This window comes from Spea bombifrons, chromosome 4 (assembly GCF_027358695.1).
Source record: "Spea bombifrons isolate aSpeBom1 chromosome 4, aSpeBom1.2.pri, whole genome shotgun sequence".
Classification (NCBI taxonomy): domain Eukaryota; kingdom Metazoa; phylum Chordata; class Amphibia; order Anura; family Pelobatidae; genus Spea; species Spea bombifrons.
The window spans coordinates 9,515,833-9,537,078 of record NC_071090.1 but is presented as its reverse complement, the minus strand read 5'-3'; the positions used below and the strand labels follow the sequence as shown (position 1 = coordinate 9,537,078).

Here is a 21,246-nt window from a genome sequence, read left to right as displayed (position 1 = left end):
CGGGCAGTCAGGCACTGTACCTGCGGGTCCCGGTAATCCCGCGCAGTCCCGCAAGGATGCCTTCTCGCTGCTCCATTACAGTGTCTCCTATCTTGCTCCGCCCATGAACAAGGCGGAGTCACGTGATGTGACGTCACTTCCTGTGACTCTGCCTTGTTCCTGGGCGGAGCAAGAGAAGAGACGCCGTGAGGGAACAACTCGAAGGCAGCCTTGCGGGACTGCGCGGGAAATCAGGTAAGGAGGCGGGCGGGATTGGCCACAAATGTGGCGGGAGCGGAACACCCACATTGCGGGAGCGGGCGGGAGCGGGATTCAAAACAGCGGGAGCGGGATTCAAAAAGCAGTCCCGCGCAGGGCTCTACCTTACATTAGGAAAAATGGGCAAACTATATGGGCCAAATGGTTCTTATCGTTTTTGCGATGTCTCCCTTGCATATGCATAAGGGGATTCTGCAGAATCCCCCATATGCATTTGCCCTTTTCAGGTCTCCAGCTATATTCAATGACATGTTTGGCCGAACACAGCCTCTTCCATATAATTACCGCCAATGAGCTGTAGCCCGGGCAACATGGCTAGAGTGGGTCTGTTCAGACGTCAGCATGCATGCATGGAAAGAGTTAAAATCGTCAGATCGGGGAATAAGAGAGGAGCTGCTAAAGCAGTTTAGAACTAAACTTGTCTTTTTAGGATAATACATATTAAAGTTCTCACTGTATACTTGAATATACATTGTTCTTTTTTGAGGCTTTCAAGGACAGTAAACGGTTACTTTAAATGGGGGAGAAAATCCATGTGGAGCGCTTAAACATGCATACGCTACATTTTTCTTTAATTGTATCTTAAAGGCTTCCTCGGGGATACACAATCGATATGTACTTTGAAGATCAATTGTTAACGATAATATTTACCTTGCATCGGCATCAGCTGCCTTTTCCTTGGCCACTTCACCGACCCGCTCTAGCTGGATGTAGCGTTTCCTAGTTTTGCCAACCTCTTTCACAGTCTCTAAAAGTTCATTTTGAACTTTCAAAAGCTGGTCAATGCTCTGGAAACAAATATTCATATTGAATCGTTCAGTTAAGAACTGTGTAAGAAACATTTTTTTCCTTTTACAATGTTTTTTTATTTTTTTAAGACAGATTGATATTAATCTCATGTGTGCCCAGACACTTTACATGGCCTTACAAAACACAACTCCTCATGGTGTTCAATTCATAAGTAAATCCATTAATCATGCACAAACCGGGATACTACTGGAATATAAAAGGGAATGTTCCAACTTGTCCTTGGCATGAAACTCAAAACAATTAATCTATGCTGTTGTCCAACAAACTAAATACAACTGCCTCCAGCCATTTGCCAACCGCACTTTTTACGATAATTCCTACAGATCTGTGTTAATGTGGGAATGTTAGTGACGAGGGAGCATGGGTAAAATCTTAATGGTATTTATTTGCATGGAAAATATTTTATTTTTTAAATGCAGCCCAAATAAATCAACATTATACATTTTGGAAGCAGACCCTGAACAATGCAAGTCTAAAGACTGCATAATATTTTAAAGACTGGTCCTTTTTATTACTACTACTACTACTATCAGGTCTTTTTTTTTATTTTTTAAACTGCTCTAGTTTTTGTGCTATACAATGTTTTCTGGCAGTTGTATATTATCCATTTGCCCTTGTTCGAGACCAAAGTACCAAACACGCTGATTCCTTCACTGCAAATCTCCCAGCCAGACTCTCTGAGTAATGAAGTATGCGGAGGAATGGGCAACATCAGTATTGCCATAAAGAATCGTTTCAGTGTGGGGAAACTCAACCCAATATTATCACACGACTAACAGTGACAGCCTCTAGGTTTGCAGGTAAATAAAGTTTATTGGAACAAAAAGAAAAAAGCAGGATTTAGTAAATGATAAACCTAGATTACGACATAGAGCACTGTATTATATGCTCAATGAGAAAAATATTTTTTCCATGAAACCTCTCATTTAATGAGTATCTCCGAAAAACAACCAGCTGTTATTCTTTGTTTAGTGATTAATAGGAATTTGAACTACCTGGTATTGTTACCAGGGGTGGATCATCTGTAATTGTTGACATCCAAGGATGTCGAAGAATCATACACAGTTTGGCCAGACCTTGCACAACACTCTTATTCGAAAGATTGAGAGGGATCACTCCCAAAGCTTGAGGCTAGTTATAAAATGACGAGCGACGCAGTCTTTCACAAATTATGACTGTGTTGACATTAAACTACAGGCTACAATATCACAATGTATTTACCTTTTTTTTAATTGTCATCTGAAGAAGGGGCCGCTGAGTAAAATTGCCTACAACAAATAACTTTGTTTACCTTTTTCAGAGATTGCTCCTTTGCATTTCGAGCAGTTTTTGCAGCTTCGGTTGTCAAGGTCTTATAGCTCTCAGCAGCCATGACACGGGTTTGCCCAATAGAAGCAGTTCCTTCAATCATGGACCTCCACACGGAAAACACATTCCTGAGAGGAACAAACCACAAACCAACTACATCAAAATGTCCGTACTCTTTGATTTATATTTTAAAGTGATAACTGTCAAGACGAACATTTAACAGCCTGCCTTTTTATTCAGGGCTTTTCAATGAGAAAACCGAAAATGCCTAGAAACGGACGCACATAAAGTATACGTGCAATTTGTAGGATTATACCTAAATGAAACATCTGGCAAAATAAACAAAACTTTGCATGACGCACCTACAAAGTTCAAAGACAGACCAAAAAATGTAAAATGTGTGTTTAGTTGTAGGCAAAATCCAAGTAGATTACGTCCACTGCTACATCTTGATCTACACTTCAACTAACTTCTTCGTAGAATGCTATTAAATTAGTTTGACATGACCTATGTTTCATAAAACCATACCAATATATTATTTTCCACCATGATTGGATTTGGTAAGCAGGAACTCCCTGTGTATCCTATTTTAATTACACTATCAGTTGTCACTGACATATGTGATATGTATTTATTTTTATAGTCAAAGATCTGGTTTCTTCTTTCCTTGTCCCGTTCCTTGTGTAGAAATATCCTTTTAAGTGAAAGGGAATGGTCTGTTTTCCTGTAAAATATGTTGTTTCCAAAGTTTAGCCATTATCTTATTATGCTATTTGGGGATAAAAAATGAAACAAACAAAAAAAAATTAAGAAAACATTAAAGCCGACGCAAATCCTAGGAACACTAAATTTCTTGCTTAGTCCACTGGCTGTATACCAACATAAATAAAGAAATCGAAATACCAAGCGCTTGACCCACCACCAGCTGCACTGTGAGTACATAAAAACAAACAAAAAAAATAGTGATTTAATAAGAGATCAATTCCCTGCTGATTCCTGGTGACAGATAGACATCTCCTGCGTAACTAAAATAGGGGAGGACTCTGAAAGAAAAAAATACCCCTCCTCTCATTGTTGCCTTCAGCGATTAACAAAGATCACTCCGGTAGAAATAATTACTTTCCAAAAAAACCCCAAAATTCTTTAACAGAAAAACCACAAAAATAAGCAATAGAGGGAGGGAATGAGTGTGCCACCATGGATCAGCATAGAAAATGCGCTTTCGGTATGTAGAACTAACTGTTTCCCTGCAACTCCTGGTGACACATAGATAGCAATATACCAAAGATCAAAAATAATGGTGGGGAGAGACAAAGTCAATTCAGGAACAGGAAATAGCTGCTTCCAGGACCAAAAGATTGCATCCGTCTCGACGAATCAGTGAAGCTAGTAATGGCAAACAAAAATATGAAGGCTTCTCCAAGCAACTGTCTTGCTGATTTGCTCTGCTAATATTATGCATCTCTCTGCCCAGGATGTCGACACAGCATGAACAGAATTAGCCTTGATACTCATAGGTGGAGTCTTGGTAGATAGAATCTATCTATAATCACTTAGGAAAAGCTATGACCCTTGTCGATTTCAGAAGTGGCCACTAACGGACAAGATCATTACTTCCACTTTCTAGAGAGGTAGTAATACACGGACACAAGGTGTGTGTTGCTTCTTCTGCTGTTCTTCTCACAGAGGTGGCAGCAATCATGAAAGGCAGTTTTCAGCAACGGACAAAGAGAAATCTTCTGTAATGGCTCAAAAGGACTAAAAGTGAGACTGGAGGACTAAATTGAGATGCTGGGGGGGATCATCTGGACCACAGGGTTAAGGTTTAATTCTGACAAGTGTCTGTGAAAAATGCCTGAACCTCTGAAGCAAAGCAATTTTAAAGTCTAACAGAGCGCTGATAGCAGAGATAGTAGTCAGTTGTAGACCACGAGCAAAGCCCTCCTGAAGTCCAGAATCAATGGATAAGGACACTCTGAAATAAAACAACCCTTTGACTCGCACCAGGAACAAAATCTTTTCCGGGTGTTCAGATATCTTAAGGAAATCCCTTTCACTGCTAGGAAGAAAAAAAACCTTTGTTCTTCAGTAGTTATTGCTTAATCTCCAGTTCGTCAGATGAACCATTCCTGCATAGGTATGGACTATGGCACGTTGGTTGCCTTAACGAACCATGAGAGATAAGGTGGATCAAATCTGCATACTAAATCCTCTATGGCAAATCTGGAACTACTAGGATAAGCGAAGATTGTCCTTGTCAGATTTTCTAGACAACCCTGGAGATGTGGAAATTCAATTTCTGAGAAAAGGTGTCCACAGCCAGCAGATAAGCTTCCAAATTCAGTGAAAAGGAGATTGGGACTTGAGCCTTGGACCTGGACATCGTAAGGTCTAATTCAGAGATACCTCATCTATGTATGACCATCTGGAAAAAAACTACATGATGAAGAGGCGACTGGCCTGGACGTAGAGGTGCTTAGGAAGTCTGCCAGTCATTTTCAGACTCCACTAATGTGAGCCGTGGAAAGCGAAATGGAATGAGCTTCTGCCCAGAGACAGATCCTTAGGAAAGAGGACTTCTCGTACCACTCTGCTTGGAACCTCATCCAATAATGGAGCTTTTTATACATCCAATATCTCAAGACAATCAGAGGGAAACATGTAATCTCTTGGTAACTAGTAGCCTTGGACATATCTATTTTGACAAACCACACCCCATCCTCTTCTGCTGGCATCGATCGTAAAGATTTCCTTGTTTGAAGGAGATCAACATTTGTCTGCTGAGTAGGTCACCAGTGAGGGCACGACACAACATGGGAAGGGAGCTGGACAAGATGGCCTAGAAAAGAAAAAAAAATTGTCCCAACAAAGGAAGAAAAAAAGTCAGACTTCTTAAGTACACTAGGGCTCAGGGAGCCACGTATCTTGCCACCGCCACGTTACCATGAGGAGCTTACATCATCTTATAGAACTGCTTCTTGAGGAAATAGTATTTGTCTTGATTCAAAATCCAGTCTAAGTGTTGAAGTGTGTCTGCAAAGATAGAGTCTGCTAGGTAGAGGCTGAGACAAGCTTCACAACAGCAAGCAACTTAGTGGAGACTCATGGGTTGACGTGAGACCAAAAGGGAAAATCTGAGTAACCGTAGATGAAAAACCTCCTACTTCCATGGAATGGTCATCCTGAGAAAGTAGTGAAAGGCACGTGAAGGTAAACATCCTTCAAAGTTATAGATGCCACGAAGTCTAAAGTTCACAATATTACTAGAGTGGATTTTACTTGATTTCTGTATGAGGTGTCTTCTGCTGTAGGTCTATGATGAGACAAAAACCAAGATGATTTTGGCACCAGAAAAAAACACGAGAATAGACCTTCCAAACTTTTTACTTGGACACAAATAGGAAACAGAGCTAGCATCTCTATGAACAAAAGATAGTTTGAAACATAAGGCTCCTCTCTGAGAAAAATGAGGAGACTGACTCCAGTTGGTAGCCTATGGAGACGATACTCCTCACCCAGTAGTCTGGGGTGTGAGAAACGCATCCAGTCTTCAAACTAATCTGAGCCTGCCGCTTTGTAGTGCAATGTCAAAAACTTAGGGGCCTTGCTACATCTTGGGGAAGGAGAAGAGTTCAGATCTTCAGCTGTCTCTGAAAGTCCACCTTCTTAAACCTTGCTTTCTAGAAAACTAGAGTATCTTGGCTCAGAAGCGCTAAATAATAGGGTGAACCTCAAAGAAAAAAGGCATCTGTGGCATCCATGTCTGATCTCCTGTAGTTCATTCAGGCAGAGCATCTAATTCTTCATCACACAAGAAGTTGTAATTAAATGGGGTATAGAGAAGTCTCATAAGTGGCCCAAGTGTTTAAGCCACAAAGCTCTTCTGGCTGCGTCGTTGAGAACAAAAGCACTATACAGGATAATACAGGTATTGGGACACCTACAGGTGCATACAATCAAGCACCTAGCCCTACAGTCTGCATTTATAAACAACATTTGTAGAAAAAATTGTTCCGAAGTGCTTAATTAATTCAAGCATGGTACTGTGATAGCATGCCAATTCTGCAATATGTCAGTTTGTGAAATTTCATGCCTGCTAGATATTACAAGGTCAACTGTGACTCTGATAAAGCGAAACGTTTTGCGTAAATTTACTGAGCTGATTGTTACGTTTATTTTAATGGATTTGTTTCTTTGGACCTTTTTCCCTTGATTCTATTTTTTGCCTGGATCTTACAATATGGATGCTGCAGGTTCTATATGTAAGGCACTAGTTTTTCTTTGGAATTAATTTGTTCACTATATCTGAATTGATTTATACCATTTTCTACGTTTCCTTAAATATTATACAGGGGAAGAGGCAGACCACTGTATTGAAACTGCGGAGCGCACATACTTGCATCTATATGCGAGTGCATGGGTAAAGAACCCATTACCAATAGGAAAATAAAACATAAATCTAAAAAAATTTATGGATAATACAATAAATATATATATATATATATATATTTTTCCAATTTTTTTTAGTGCATGAATCACTATTTTGTTTGAATGCTCAGTAAGCCGCAGAAGCTGGATCCTGTACGCCAGATGTCAGCATTTAAGAAGTTTCCTAATATAATTCCAAAACAAATGCACGTGACAAAACGCTTCGGTTTGCACATTCTTACAATAACGACACATACATTAGTTTTAAAGGACTGTCACAGATTTTAAGCATTAGAAAATTAATGCAAACTACCTATTGTTTGTTAATCAGTATAATTCTTTTAAAGATCATTAGATGAAAGAGGAACACATTTCATAAACTATTTATTAAAAAAATACCGCATGATTTGTTTTTTTTGTTTTTTTTAACGGTTCTGGCTTTTAGATAATAGTATATTTTCAGACTTTCCTGAATGTTTGCCAAATTGATGTGTTCTGTGAAAAATATTTATATGAGCAAGCAGCACACCTCTGTCACCTGCCAGTAAATATCTAGTATTAAAGTGGAGTCTTGTGTGAATAACATACAGATTCTTTATTGAATCATATTAAGATCATAACTACACGTAGAAAACCAGTCTGACATGTTTTGTCAAAACGGCTTAATCGTAGGCGATAGTAAACAATAGATTGGCATAGTGTTATTCACTCAGCTGAACACCGACTAAGGGAAGCATGCAGAGAGAAGTACTATATAAAAAACATCAGTTGTGAAAGCCACCGAAAATAACACATGACCGACAACAATTGAACGTTGTCATGGAAGATGATTGGAGTTTTTCACGGCTTCCAAATAAATATAATATACTTTTTTTTTTCAAGGCTACAAAATGAGACTTTTGCACCATTTTTATCGTCAGATTCCCTGTCTCTACTGAAAGAAGAAATATGCAGTATTTTCCTGCGTGCTCTAGACCTATTCTGCCTGCTGAAAGATACTTTGACTGTTGACCATTACACCTTCATAGTTATTTATTTCTATTGTGAACCATTATAGTTGTAGAAGAAGGATTGTATCAAAAGGCATAGTTGATTTTGCTTACATCAAATTTAACAAACAATGAGACTATGTATAAAACCAAAAAAAAATGTTTTGTTTAAATTCAGTGCTCCTTTCATTATCATAAATGGTTGTAGGAAGCATATCAGTGATGATTGGCAGCTTATCTCCAGTTCAAAGTACAAAATAGCCAATTTCCTCAGATTTTATTAAAGGGTTGACATTTTTCCGACAATTACATTCGATGGTAGCGCTGTCCAGTTGTAAATAGTGTTCACGTGTTCTCTCTTATACCGCACCCTTGATTTGTTAACTTGTCCTTCTCTACAAGAATGGATGCTACAAACTGTTGTGCAGGGTATTTTACATGGGTTGTCAACACAATTACATGCATGGGTTATGCAGGAGATGGAGCAGAAGATGGACCCAGGCTGACCCTGTCCACACAGTCTGTTGAAACCCTCAGCCAGTAGTCTGAACTGCAAATGTATAAGCAAGTACTGTACAAAAAACCTTCTAATTATAAATGTACCTCAACTTCATAACAGGTTAAGTTGGTTTCTTTATTAGAACTTGACACCTGATGCACAGAAGCCATTTTTATTTGAAACGCATTTATTTTTTAAGCTTTATTTTTTTCTCTTGCTAAAATGGAATTGTAAGTCGTTACACATGATATGCAAGGCTAGCATTAAATACAGAAATACCGGTAATTGCAAATATGAAATGCCTTTCGTAAAAAGAATTCTACATAGAATAGTTCACAGCTACAGAGGAAAATGACACCGAAAGAAAGCAGTAGACAGAGCAATGCAGTGACAACACAAAAATGGAGACCAAAAAATGAAGTCACCCTAGGGTCTGATAATGGAAGGTGCCAATACTTCTTGAGAAGGACCAACTTATCTCTTAAATTATATAGTAAAGGCAGCACAAGCTTCTACTAGAAGTTCTATTTACTGCATCTGGCTAAGAATACCTAGGGATGGTCCTAAGTCATTCTACTGTAGGTTTTAATTTTTTGGAAGATTTAAAACATGAATATTAAAGTACCTACAGCATGCATCATTTTATTGGGGGGCTGCCTGGGTCTCTGGGACACGGTACTGCCACTTTAATACGCATTGTTCATTTTCTTAAGAATTTTTTTTTTTTTCCCCAAATTTGGGATAGTTTTAACTGGTCATACACACCCACCAAATTTTCACATACCTGCATTCGCTGGTCTCATTTTTCCCACGTTGCCAATCTCTTTTAAGGTACTGACCTGCCAGTCTCGTCAGTGCCTGGAGGTCACAAAAACAGCATGTTCATAAAAGGCCTCTGTCTGCCGTGCTTGTTTACCAGAACATACTACTTTTCCTCGCACTGCGCTGCTACATTCTGCACTTGTACAGAGAAGCCCACACATTCCACTAGGAAACATAATAACACAAGACGGCCTAAGCGGTTAGCGCCAGGCTCACAAATATTGATTCTTGCCAAAGAGGATGTGTACTTTGCTTGCAAATAACGCAGTTGACATTAAAGCATGACTGACCCTTGGCCAAATGAGAAATGTCTAATTATGTTTGTACCATAACAGTTATATACTGAATGTGTATACGCATGTAAATGGCTACACTCATCTTGCAGCCTCTGGAAAATATTTTTCTTGGTAAGAAAGGATAGAAATTTCCATCGATTTTGCATTCATCTGTAATGTTATTGTGCCTATGAGGCCACGTCTTTGGTTTTGCAAAAATATATGAAGAAGAATTAATTTCCAAGCATAACACTGCACTCAGGATTTAACAGCCTTTACCCTTATTTTCACCTTCATTTGTGCAATGAGGTGCAATGTTTTTTTAAAAACAAAACAAAAACAAAACCACTAAATATTTAGCTGTGGATGGTCAGCCCCAAAAATCAACATTGCGTAATCCTCAACATCCAAAATGCAAAAAGATTCCAACTAACAGAGCAACCTTAGCGGAAAACTACAACCCATTTTCAGGTCTGAGGTCAACCACATGTATTGTGGCTAGACCCAGGCTTAACATTTGATTAAGGATTTTAATTATTTTTTTTTTGCCTGAAAAACCCACCTTTTCTATAATATTCCAAAGATAAATTTAGTAGTATCCAGCAGCTAGCCTATATTTTGTATAGCATGCTGGATGATGGTGATCTAAAGAATATTTTACAGCAACAATTAACACCGCAATTAAAAAACAAAACTGAAACATACAATTATTTCAGATTAGTGTTGCTCTAACTAAAGTCATTAATGGGTGCTTCCAACCCAGGAATGCACGTAGGAGTCGATATTCTGTCTTAAAAGGAGATGTCCTCTGGAAATTTTAATTGCACGCGGCACGGTGAGCTGAGATCTAATAACTCCAGTCTGAAGCCCATTGTTTGCCGATGTTGTCTGGCTAATAAGTAAACAGACTTCCTGTGTGTAGTTCGTCGCATGAGATCCTTGTTCTGTGTCTGATGTTTGTTTGCTTTTTTAGTGGTGCCACCTGCCAGATGTATTTATTTTAAGTATCCCTGTCGTTCATCGGGGTCATAAACAAAAACAACCTTCCAGCATTTCGTTTTATAAACTTCTTTTTTTTTAAAATTTTTTAATTTTTTTAAATATGTACTGTCATGTATATTTTTCTTATTTTACATTTAACAAAAGAATAGAAAACTCAAAATATGGACGACATCATATGAATTTACCAGAAAGACAAAAAAATGTTTCTGCAGGCACGGGAAAGGCTATAAACAAAATCAAAAACATTTCTTTTACTCCTGTGAAGACAAGCAAACATTACAAGAGGGGGCAGAATAATTGACACACAAACGTCAGCAAAATGGACAAGGGAGAGAGAGAGATAAATCGGCACTAAAAAAGGGCATGGGAGAGAGGAAGCAGATGATGGCAAATGCATCTGAGCAGCAGAGGAAGAAAAAAAATTGATGAATAGGAAAATGGACACAAAAGATAGGGCAGAGAAATCGGCACAGTGCTGGTTACCTAAGGGTTTGCGTTGGGCTGTAACGGCCAAGATCTGGATGGCGGCCCTGCTGCATAACATCTAAATTGGTTTTCTCACACTTTGTGTTAGCGCATATAGCATCTTACCTGTCCATATTCTTTTTCAATAGCTGCTCTTTGCTTGCAAAAGGACCTGCAAAGTAAAAAAAAATAAAAGCAGACGTTACACAGGTTAAGTATTCCTTTCTTTTTTCTGTTAAGCTAAAAGGTTCCCATAAAAAGTGTAAATGACACAGTGGATAAATATTCAAGATATATTTTTTTGTTTTGGATATAATATTGTGAAATTGTTCCATAAGAATGGGTCCCAGGGGATTAGAAACATCCAGTAACAAAGAGCAGGATTCTATTTATCCTTTCAGCAGGAAGAACGGTTTCAAACTGGTAGAAGCCCATAATTATGTCTAAATTAGCAACATCTTGCCCAATAATTAACTGAACATAAAAGTGTGAGAGGGGGCTGTACTTAGAATATGTTTTGAAGACATGCCAGAGAGAAAAAACTAAATAACCACAAAATAGTACATGAGCATTATCAAATATTTTTCAATGGTTACAACACAAAGAACACTAGCATAAAACCCAGGTAAATGTGAGAGAAAAAAAAAAACATCGCCATTCATGCAGTCTATCTTTGTGTAAAAATAGAAAATAAATCAGATCCCAGTTTGGTCATTCATTGTTCACATTCAGAGGCATGTGCACTAGCAGAGACTTCCACCTCTCCAAACAGAACTTTTATTGAGGTATGCCTCAGAATTGCTTTACGTTATGGGGTTTATCTCAAATGTAGCACAAAATGCATAGAGCGTGGTCTGTTCACGTTTGGTGTACGCTGTATACTCCTGCATTCAATTTCTATTTTGGATACAAACTTTCAAGCTGTGGCGTGCCATTGTTTTGTGCATCTAGAATCCAGGTAACACAGGTAAATGGGGAATTATTATTCAAAGCAACAAACAGTCTACTGCCTCAAAAACCCTTACCAAACAATAATGTATGATAGAGCACTTGCTCGATTATAAGACAAGGTTTTTTTCAGAGCAATACCCCTTGTCTTATAATCAGGGTCATCCTATAATCAGACCTCAAATAGGTCTGACTATGAGACTAAGATCTAGATTCCCCACAGCGCTGCAGGGGACCTGTATCCTGCGGTCTTATGTCCCCATTTAACCCCCCCCAAAAAAAAAAAACTTACTGGTGCTTCTGACTCCCTGGGAAGTGTTAAATGGGGGGCATAAGGCATTTCTGTAGGCAGAGTGCTCTATGATATGCCTTTTAACCCCCTTTATGCCACTCTGCCTCCAGAAATGCCTTTTAACCCTCTATACGCCACTCATCCTCCTGAAATGCCTTATCCTTCCCTATATGCCACTCTGCCCCATAATATGCCTTTTAACCCCCTAAATGACAGAGTGGCATATAGGGGTATAAGGCATTTCTGGGGGAAAAGTGGCATATAGAGGGTTAAAAGGCATATCATGGGGGCACAGTGGCGTATAAGGCATTTCTGGGGCAGAGTTGCAAGCCTGGGGGCAGATGTGCATAACTGGGGGGCATGTTGTAAAATAAAAGGAAATAAAAACAAAATATTTTTATTTTATTTTAAAAAATTGTTTACATAAATTAAGATTTACTGGTAAAACTTTTTTCCTATAGGGTCATCTTATATTCAGGCTTTTTTCCCTAAATTAATATTCAGATTTGGGGGGGGTCGTCTTGTAATCAAGCAAATACGGTACTTTAAGCACATTTAATGTTCTTCCCTATTCTAAAAAAAAACAAAAAAAAAAACAAACACATCAAGCCTCATTTTATCCTTTCACACCTCAAGAAAGCCCCCCCTCCACTTCTCACTAAAGTAGGCACTTATACTATAGAAGCTGAAGAAGCTTCTTAAAAAAAAGTACCTGCGTTGCTTTTATAGGATTAAACCTTCAGAGGAAAGAATCAAACGACAGCTAAGCTAAGGTTTATCTTTTAACATTAGAGGGAGCAGACAGCGTTTTGTCAAAGCGGAACGGTAATTTTTTTGGAAATTCCCTCATCCTACATCCTACAATTAGAAAAATAAAAGTCAACAATCTTTCATCTTATATATGTTATACAGAAACTCGTCCCAATCTCATTTGTGGATGAAAGAAAATGCAAAGTAAGAAACGTAAATAAAATTTGAATCATCTAAAATATTCTATAACGTAAGATGATTTTTTCAAATGCCAGTCATATTTCTCTGTTTGGACAATTACTTAATGTCTGGAATGAACCCTCCAGACCTATTGATGTGGAGATTAATGATCTACTGATTGTCCGACTCAGCACTCCTTCAACATTATATCCATAAAACCAGAACTGGTATCTGAAATCCACCTTATCTTGCATAAATCTATTTTTAACTTGCTTTTAGCGACAGTACACCAGGCTGCTAAGTACAAACTACAAAAGGATGCATTTAATGCCTTACAGTAACTATGACCAGCTGGGACTTTTTTCCTGTCCATTTAAAAACATACACAAAATATATGAAACTAAGCTGTTACGTCAAATGTAATCTTGTACTTTTTACTTAAGGATTTTGTTCTCAATACTGCCAGATCTTCAAATCATTAGATTTCAATGCCAAAATAAAGTAAATATAAAGAAACTGATAGTTTAATGCCAATTTCGATAGTTATTTCCAAAGCATATTAGTATAGATACAAAAATCAAACAGGTGGTTTACATAAAGGCCTTCCAACATTACTTATTTACCCAGGAAAATATTAACTGAAACATGTAGCACAGTTAATCTTAGTACTCAAAATAAGTGCACATTGTCAGAAATAATTTTATCAAAAACATTTTATACTAGTTCAAGTAATTTCACATTCCTTTTTCTCTCTCTACCTTCCTCTCACTCTTCTGTGTCTCACTCTACCATCTTTCTCTCTCTTCTCTTGTATCGCTCCATATTTTTTCTTCTCTTTACACTTGTTATACCTTCCTTTTTGTGTCCCCCCCTTTATTTTTTGATTTAGTTTCCATTGCTTTTATTATTTGGTTGGACATTTATGTAGAAATAGCAGGGGGGGTTTCCATGAAACTAGGTATCTATAAAAACACTTGTACTAAAACAAGTCTATATCTTTGCCTAGTGCAAAAGGTTTCTCCGATTGTCACCTAAAGAAATCAGCCCACCCTTCCACAGGGAAAAAATATGTTTGCCTAACCTAAATCTTTAAAAAAAACACACAGCTGAACAGTGTAGAGAGCTGTAAAATGTAGTTTTTGAGAAGAGTGTAGATTAAAAGATCATTAATGTCCTTTCAAGCCAAGACATCAGTGAGGCAAAGAACTATAATAGCCTAGCCATGCAAACAGATGTTAAAAATGTATTAATAAACTTGTTAATAACGTGAACATCCAAGGTATGTTGTGATATACGCAGGTCCTCCTCAATGACTTGTTACAAAGAAAACAATGTATGCTTCAGTAACTCAGAGCTATGAACGTATTGCTTGATTCATCTACATGGGACTGTGTATTCCTTTTCGTTTGCTATCCACCCACTCACTTCAAGTTCCCGAAAAATCCAAAAGTTTACTTAACTCCCCACTGAAAGGAAATGAATAAACTGCTAAAGTATGCTTTACAACGTGATGCAATTGTAGATGTGTGCACACAGACTTCCTATAATTCAAGTTGAAATATATCCTAAAGGATTGGTTACACTTTTGTAACAGCATATTGGAAAACAAAGATGAAGATAGATATGATACAATAAGAAACAAAAATCTGTAGGTGTAACATCAATTGAGAAACCCACAAATACCATGTCCTACAGACAGTAAATGTTGAGTATTCAGTGTTACACTACTTAATGTTCAGGTATAGATATTGAAGTAGATAAGGCAATCGATCTGAGACAGGAGACGGATTATATATTACCTTGGAGGAAAGAAAAAGAGAGGATGGTAAATCCCTTTAATTATTTAAATGTTTGTAACAAATCAAAAGAGTTAAAGTTGCCAAAAGTTAAATGTTACCACAAGATTACAACAATTTAAATATAGGGGGGCAGAGGTTTAGATTCAAGGAAAGAAACTTTGACCTTACTGAGAGAGTAGATATTTGGAAAGTCTCCCAATGGAAGTGGTAGAGGCAAATAGAGTAAGGGAACCTAAACATGCATTGGGAAGACGTAAAGGGAAGGTGACCAAGACAAGACCAAGAACCGATGAAGCCCGGGTCTTTACATTAGGAAAAATGGGCAGAAAAGTTCAAATTCTATAATTAATTTTTTTTTTTTTACAGCATGCATGATTAGGAGTAGCCATATCATAAAACTGAAAATAAATGAAAAATGATTCTACTCAAGGGCTTTTCATAGACAAAGCGAAGCATGTCCTCCAGCTGTTGTGCAACTAGAATTTACATGACTCAGGTAGTATTGAGAAGAAAAATGAGGGTGTCTGCAGCTGATTTAGAGACACTAAAATTCTTTATATCAAAAATTAAATAGTGAACCTTTACACAAGATCTCTGCATCATATTATCTTGGAAAATATAAAAAAAAATTGTCTGGGGCATAATAAACATTGTAAAAGTTATTTCTGTTCACAACTGAGACACCAATGTTGCTCATGTATATGCTATGAACCCTGTATGTACTGTTTGATTATATGCAAATAATATATTTGATTATATGCAAATAAAAAAAGTTTTGCTTTTTTTATGAAAAATAGACAGGCAGCGATAACTTTTTTTTTTTTAATTAATTCAAATTCAGTCCACCAAATAGGACTGAGTCACAAAACAAAACCACACTTGATTAGTCTATGCTGGGGATAGTTTTAGTTGTAATTTTGACTTGCATTTGGGTACCCCTGGATATTTTATTTTTTTTATAAATTGAGATCGTAAAATTTCTTGGTTTAAATCCCATAAAATGGTTCACAAAATAGGTTATTGTGATGTTATCACAGATCATCAAGGCTAATTTTCATGCAGGGTTTGCAGTAAATAATTGACTACCATACTAAATGTTATTTCATATACGATTACGTTACGATAAAGCAAGAGGAAAGAATCCAATTTCTATATTAAACTGTTTTACAGAGCTGTAAGAACAAATAATAATTTATTTTGTGTCTACTACAATAAAAGGACCTGATGGAAAGAAACAACCTTGAAAAACTGGTCTTCAAGAATAATTGAAATATTTTAATGTAGTGCAATAGATGGGGTAAAAAAAGAACTGATCCAGTGGAATCGGTTTCTACTCTAAAATAGGAACTTGATAAAGTATATTTGACGGTGCTATCCAAATTCTCCAAGATTTTTTGGCTCAGATGAGGATAAATATGTGCCACATTAAATTAAGTTAAATGGCACTAGTTGGGGTAGGTATATGCTTTGACTCACGTGTTTTAAATATATTCATGAGATAAAGCAGCTTTGACTTCCATAATATGTGCACAAACTGAAATCATGTGCACTGAGACAATAAATACAGCTTAACTACACACTGAATTCTCATGAGGTCCACCAAATAGATGAAATGCATCCTGACCAAGATAACATCAGTTTTGAAGGTCACTGAAAAGTCTTGGTTCAGACCTCTTATGCAATCTAAGAAACTAGAAGTGTAAACTGTAAGAGAACATATGTCATGACACACTTTCTGGATGCTTAAGTTCTAAAATACAAATTTTGGAACCCTCATAACACTGCTTTCTTGAAACAATTACATACATTTAGTAGTTACTAGTTGTAACAGTCATATCATGTGAAGTGAATGGTGTACTATGTAAAATGTATAGATTTTTCAGGCCATAACTTTTGTGAGCAGGCCCCGGCCTTTGGGAATTTTTGCTTCGATTGAACCTCGTAACCGAATTCCCTCACTGCGGAGGAAACAGTACCTGATATCTTCCAAGAGTTCAGTATCTTGCTGCTGTTTATTCTGAAGACTGGAAAGCTGTTCTCCAAAACGTACCTTCACCTCTTGAGTAACTTTCACCTATTAAAAAATGAAGCAAAAAATGTTGACATTGAGCATTTATTTCAGGGTGTCCAAGTTTCATGTAATGCATTGCTAGCTCCATGGAGAAGATTACATATTGTATTTTATTTGGGAGAGGAATGGCAGTAGGCAGCAATACCTCCTCACTTACAGAAACTAGTAAGTATTATCAAGGGGTCAGCAGCATTTCATGCTAGACATTGGTGCCCACCTTTTCCATTATCTTCAGGACCTTGCGCCCTCCTGACGGAGAACCATGCGTGTTGATCATTACCAAATGACAAATTCAAGCTCCAATGCGCCAAGTATAAACAGTTTAAAATCCTTTAGTACAGACTGTTTGCTTATTTATATGCGTGGTTATGACACACATGTCCCCAAAAATCTAATACATTTACATTGTAATGAAGGGAAATAACCAAAACAATGTAAAATCTACAACACGCACTGAAAGTACGTATGAAACAGTATTAGAACTCTAGACTTTGCAACTTACAAGGTTAACTTGACCATCAGTGAGTTGACTTATTACTCAAGAGACAATCCTGGATTATAAAGTGCCTTAAAAAGGACTGTACATTTGTATCTGAGAGTGGTAATAACAGCAACAATAAACATTTTGGCAGAGGTTTACTTAACAAGGGAAAGTTGGAGTGTAAAATATCTAGCTAAATCATTTATGTTAGGCCAATAAAAAAAAATGTAATCAACAATTAGATCCCTTTGTAAAAAAAAAAAAAAATTTGTGGATAACAAAGAAAAGCTTTGTTTTTTTAAAAATAATAAATTTTATTCACGGGAAATATTTTCCTGACCAGAGGTTCTCCCACGATCACACAGGACCAACTAACCATCTTAATCTGGTTGCCATTAGATATTTTACCCAAACTCATATTTTAGTAAGCACATTCTGTCTCTGTTAAACCTCTCACATTCACTGTTCTTAAAATCAGGTCAATCACTTCCCAAATCCCACATTTTAAAAGTTGTATAAAAAAACAAAATCAAAAATCAAAATAAGCAAATGTATGCTATTATATATTCATATATTTTCCATGGGTAAACGGATTTTTTTTTTCTTCAAGTTATGCATGATTATCTCTCCCACACTTTAAATCACAAAATAATAAAAAGTTCTGGATTATTGCATAATTCTGCATCTGTTTTCATTCATAGGTCAATCGTTCTGTTTTGTTTATTTTTAAAGAACACAGCTCATTTTATCAATATGATATACAACATTCTGTTTATGGTAGCTAAATATCCACATTACGTATGTATGTATACACCGTGATCAAGAATAAAACAGCAGCATATTTAAATATGTCCAACAAGCATCACGTCTGGATTTAAATTCTATACTCTCATTTTAGAACAAACCGATCTTAAGAAACGTATTGATTGCCTGACTGCGTCCAGCGAAGGTCATCTTTCTCATTCACCTTGAACTATCTTTACAGTGCATGAAAACCACTACCTGCCCACAAAAAAGATAATTCAACTCAGACGCTCTTAAACTCCGAGACAGTCTCCGCTGTCCTAGTACTCAAATTAATATTCTTCGAGCTGTGCCAGATAGTTTTCTAGAGTATAATGACCTGGGTAATGGAGGATGGGAATGACTTCATAGCGGCTAGTGCAAAGCTGGTGTTGGCTAGTGCTGATCCTCTAAGATGACTTAGTTAATAAACATATTCTGCATCAGCAACAGTCTTTGATAGGCAAACATACATATATGATATGTACTTATTATACATGGGTTTCCACATGATCTACTATCCATGTGGGCTTTGGCCATTTAATAAAGTGATATGGCAGCTGGGGACATGTCATTGGCTCTAGTAAACCATACAGCCCACGCCAAACGATGTTGCAATTTGTGTGCTACATCATTACACTTTTTATGTCCAGTAAATATAACAAGGTACTAGTTCCATATGGGACATCACACTATGGCCAAAGGAAAAGTCACTTGTCCTGCTTGATAATCAGATGTCTCTGTGGCAGGTATGTGCACATCTTCTGCAATGCCCTGTATGTGGGATACAGACTGCAACACATACATGGGACAGGTACCCGTACATATTGACACAATCTTACGCTAAACGTGTAGCAGATAACCAGGAACATTCTATTGACTGTAAATGTTTCACATTTAGAACCTTACTCCAGAAATGCACTTTTATAAATAGTCTAGTGAGTTACAACCCCCCCTTCTTCATTGACAGACACGGACATCAAAGCCAGCCCAGAGCAGCAAGACTCACTTTGCGGGGAGGAGGCTGCATCCTAGTTGCTTCTTCCCCGAATCTGCTGATCCGCTCACCGTCTCCAATGGTGAAAGGTGCCCAAAAGCCCGGAACTCGCTTCACCTCTGCCTGCTCTCCTCCCCATCACTCGTCGACACGCCCACAGCACGGTCTACAGTCAACACATATCCACGCCCCCTCCTGGGGGGGGGAATGTCTATTAAAACCACACCCTCTCACTTGAGTTGAACACCCACTTCAACTGTAACCCCGACCACTATGTTTATACCTATTCGCTCCCGCCCGAATCGCCTCAGTGGTTGCTGCAGCTCATGCTGTGAAGTAGTTTGATTTGGTGTTAGGAGCACCTCCTCCTTCAGCTGTGTCACAAACAACAACTACCTCAAATCCTTACTGCTGGTTATACCAAAACAGATAAGTAAAGTGCAAAAAAGGCTTTTTGTGTTCTTAAAAATGAAAGTACAAAGAATGTTAAATGTTACTAGCCACGCTTGAGTCCTATAATAAGCGATGTGTTTTAGTATCTGCGTTAAAGAACTTAAGAGAACATTTTTGACAGAATCCTGAAGCAATTTCCCTTTGAAAAATATACAAAACTTCACTTCAAAAGATGTTGCTGATTTGATATCAAATGCATAGGTGAAATGTTCCAGTGTAATTTTATACCAATTATGCCTATGCTGAGGGCCGGTCCTAGACCTAGTGACACCCCAGGCAAGAATATTCTCTTTAACATAGATAGCAATATGTTTAGAGTCTAGCAGTGAAGCTGCTATGCAGATTAGGGTGCAGAGTAGTTACCGTATTTGATCGATTATAAGATGACCCCCTCCAAAATGTGAATATTAATTTAGGAAAAAAAAGCCTGAACATAAGACTACCCTATAGGAAAAAAGTTTTACTGGTAAATATTAATTCACATGTAAACTATGATTAACCCCTTAACGTCCATTGACGGGGTCAGGCACGTCATGCAAAATGGTCAGTTAACAACCTATGACATGCCTGATACGTAATGGGGTTAAATTTGTCCAGAAAGCAATCAAAGATTGCTTTCTTCATTCAGATGGTGTTGCTGTAATGCCTCGACATAGAGGCATTCAGCAACACAGAAAAAAAAACCGCCGGGCAGCAGTTAGATCGCTTCCTGGAGCGTTTTTAACCCCTTAACGACAATGGGCGGTCCCTAAACGTATATGTACGGGCATTGTCATTAAGGGGTTAATAGTTAATTTAAAAGATAGTACTGTTGATCACTCCATAGGCAGTGATATTGCACATCAGCACTTTTTTGCTGTTTGTGCACTTTTATTTTTTTCAGGGTTTATTTTATATTTTTATATTATTTTTAGCACCTTTTTGCTTACTGTGTTTTTTTGTTTTTTTATTTTACCGGCTAGGGGTTAATGATGCAGCGCAGTTATACTGCGGAGGAGGCGTATGAATTTTTGGCCTCAGATTCTGAGGCCACTGACGTTGGTCAGTTCACAGATACATCTAGTGACTCCATTGCGGTTTGTGCAGATTTTTTGGGAGACATTGTCTCCCAGTCCAACCTTTTTGCCCAGCAGTACCATGCTGCTAACCCTGACTCCTATTTTGCAAAGCAGCCATGGACCCCCATTGACGTGCCAGAATTTCTTACATTCTGGGCATTAACTATGCTAATGGAAATTATTAATAAATCCTTCCATCCGCTCCTACTGGACCACCAGCCCCATCCTTAGTACCCCCGTTTACACCCAGTCGATGGGTAGGAGAAGGTTTGACATGATCCTTCATTTCATGCATTTTAGTGATAATAGCCTGTGCCCCCCTGAGGAGCACCCCCAGTTTGACAGGCTGTATAAAATCTGCCCCTGATTACCCATCTCGCTGCCAAGTTTACAGAGGCTTATACACCTGGAAGGGATATCTGTGTGGATAAATCCCTGATGAAGTATAAAGGAAGGTTGGGATTCAAGTAGTATATTCCTTCCAAGCGCTCCAGGTATGGAATAAAATTGTATAAACTATGTGAGAACGAGACTGGGTGTACTCAGGCTTTCCGGGTATATGAGGGAAAGGATAGCCA

General features: G+C 37.8%; 1 protein-coding gene across 1 annotated transcript in view; it reads right to left on the bottom strand.

Moving 5' to 3' along the window:
- FCHSD1 (FCH and double SH3 domains 1) overlaps positions 1–19,303 on the bottom strand; it is a 40,968-nt gene extending 21,665 nt beyond the window's left edge. Inside the window, exons 1-6 of the mRNA XM_053463475.1 lie at positions 19,170–19,303; positions 16,802–16,899; positions 10,983–11,028; positions 9,077–9,150; positions 2,360–2,504; positions 910–1,046 (exon numbers count right to left, since the gene is read on the bottom strand). Of these exons, the coding sequence (XP_053319450.1) occupies positions 910–1,046; positions 2,360–2,504; positions 9,077–9,150; positions 10,983–11,028; positions 16,802–16,899; positions 19,170–19,190 (521 nt within the window). The 5' untranslated portion in view covers positions 19,191–19,303. The remainder of the gene's footprint in view (positions 1–909; positions 1,047–2,359; positions 2,505–9,076; positions 9,151–10,982; positions 11,029–16,801; positions 16,900–19,169) is intronic.
- Positions 19,304–21,246: the final 1,943 nt, after the last annotated feature.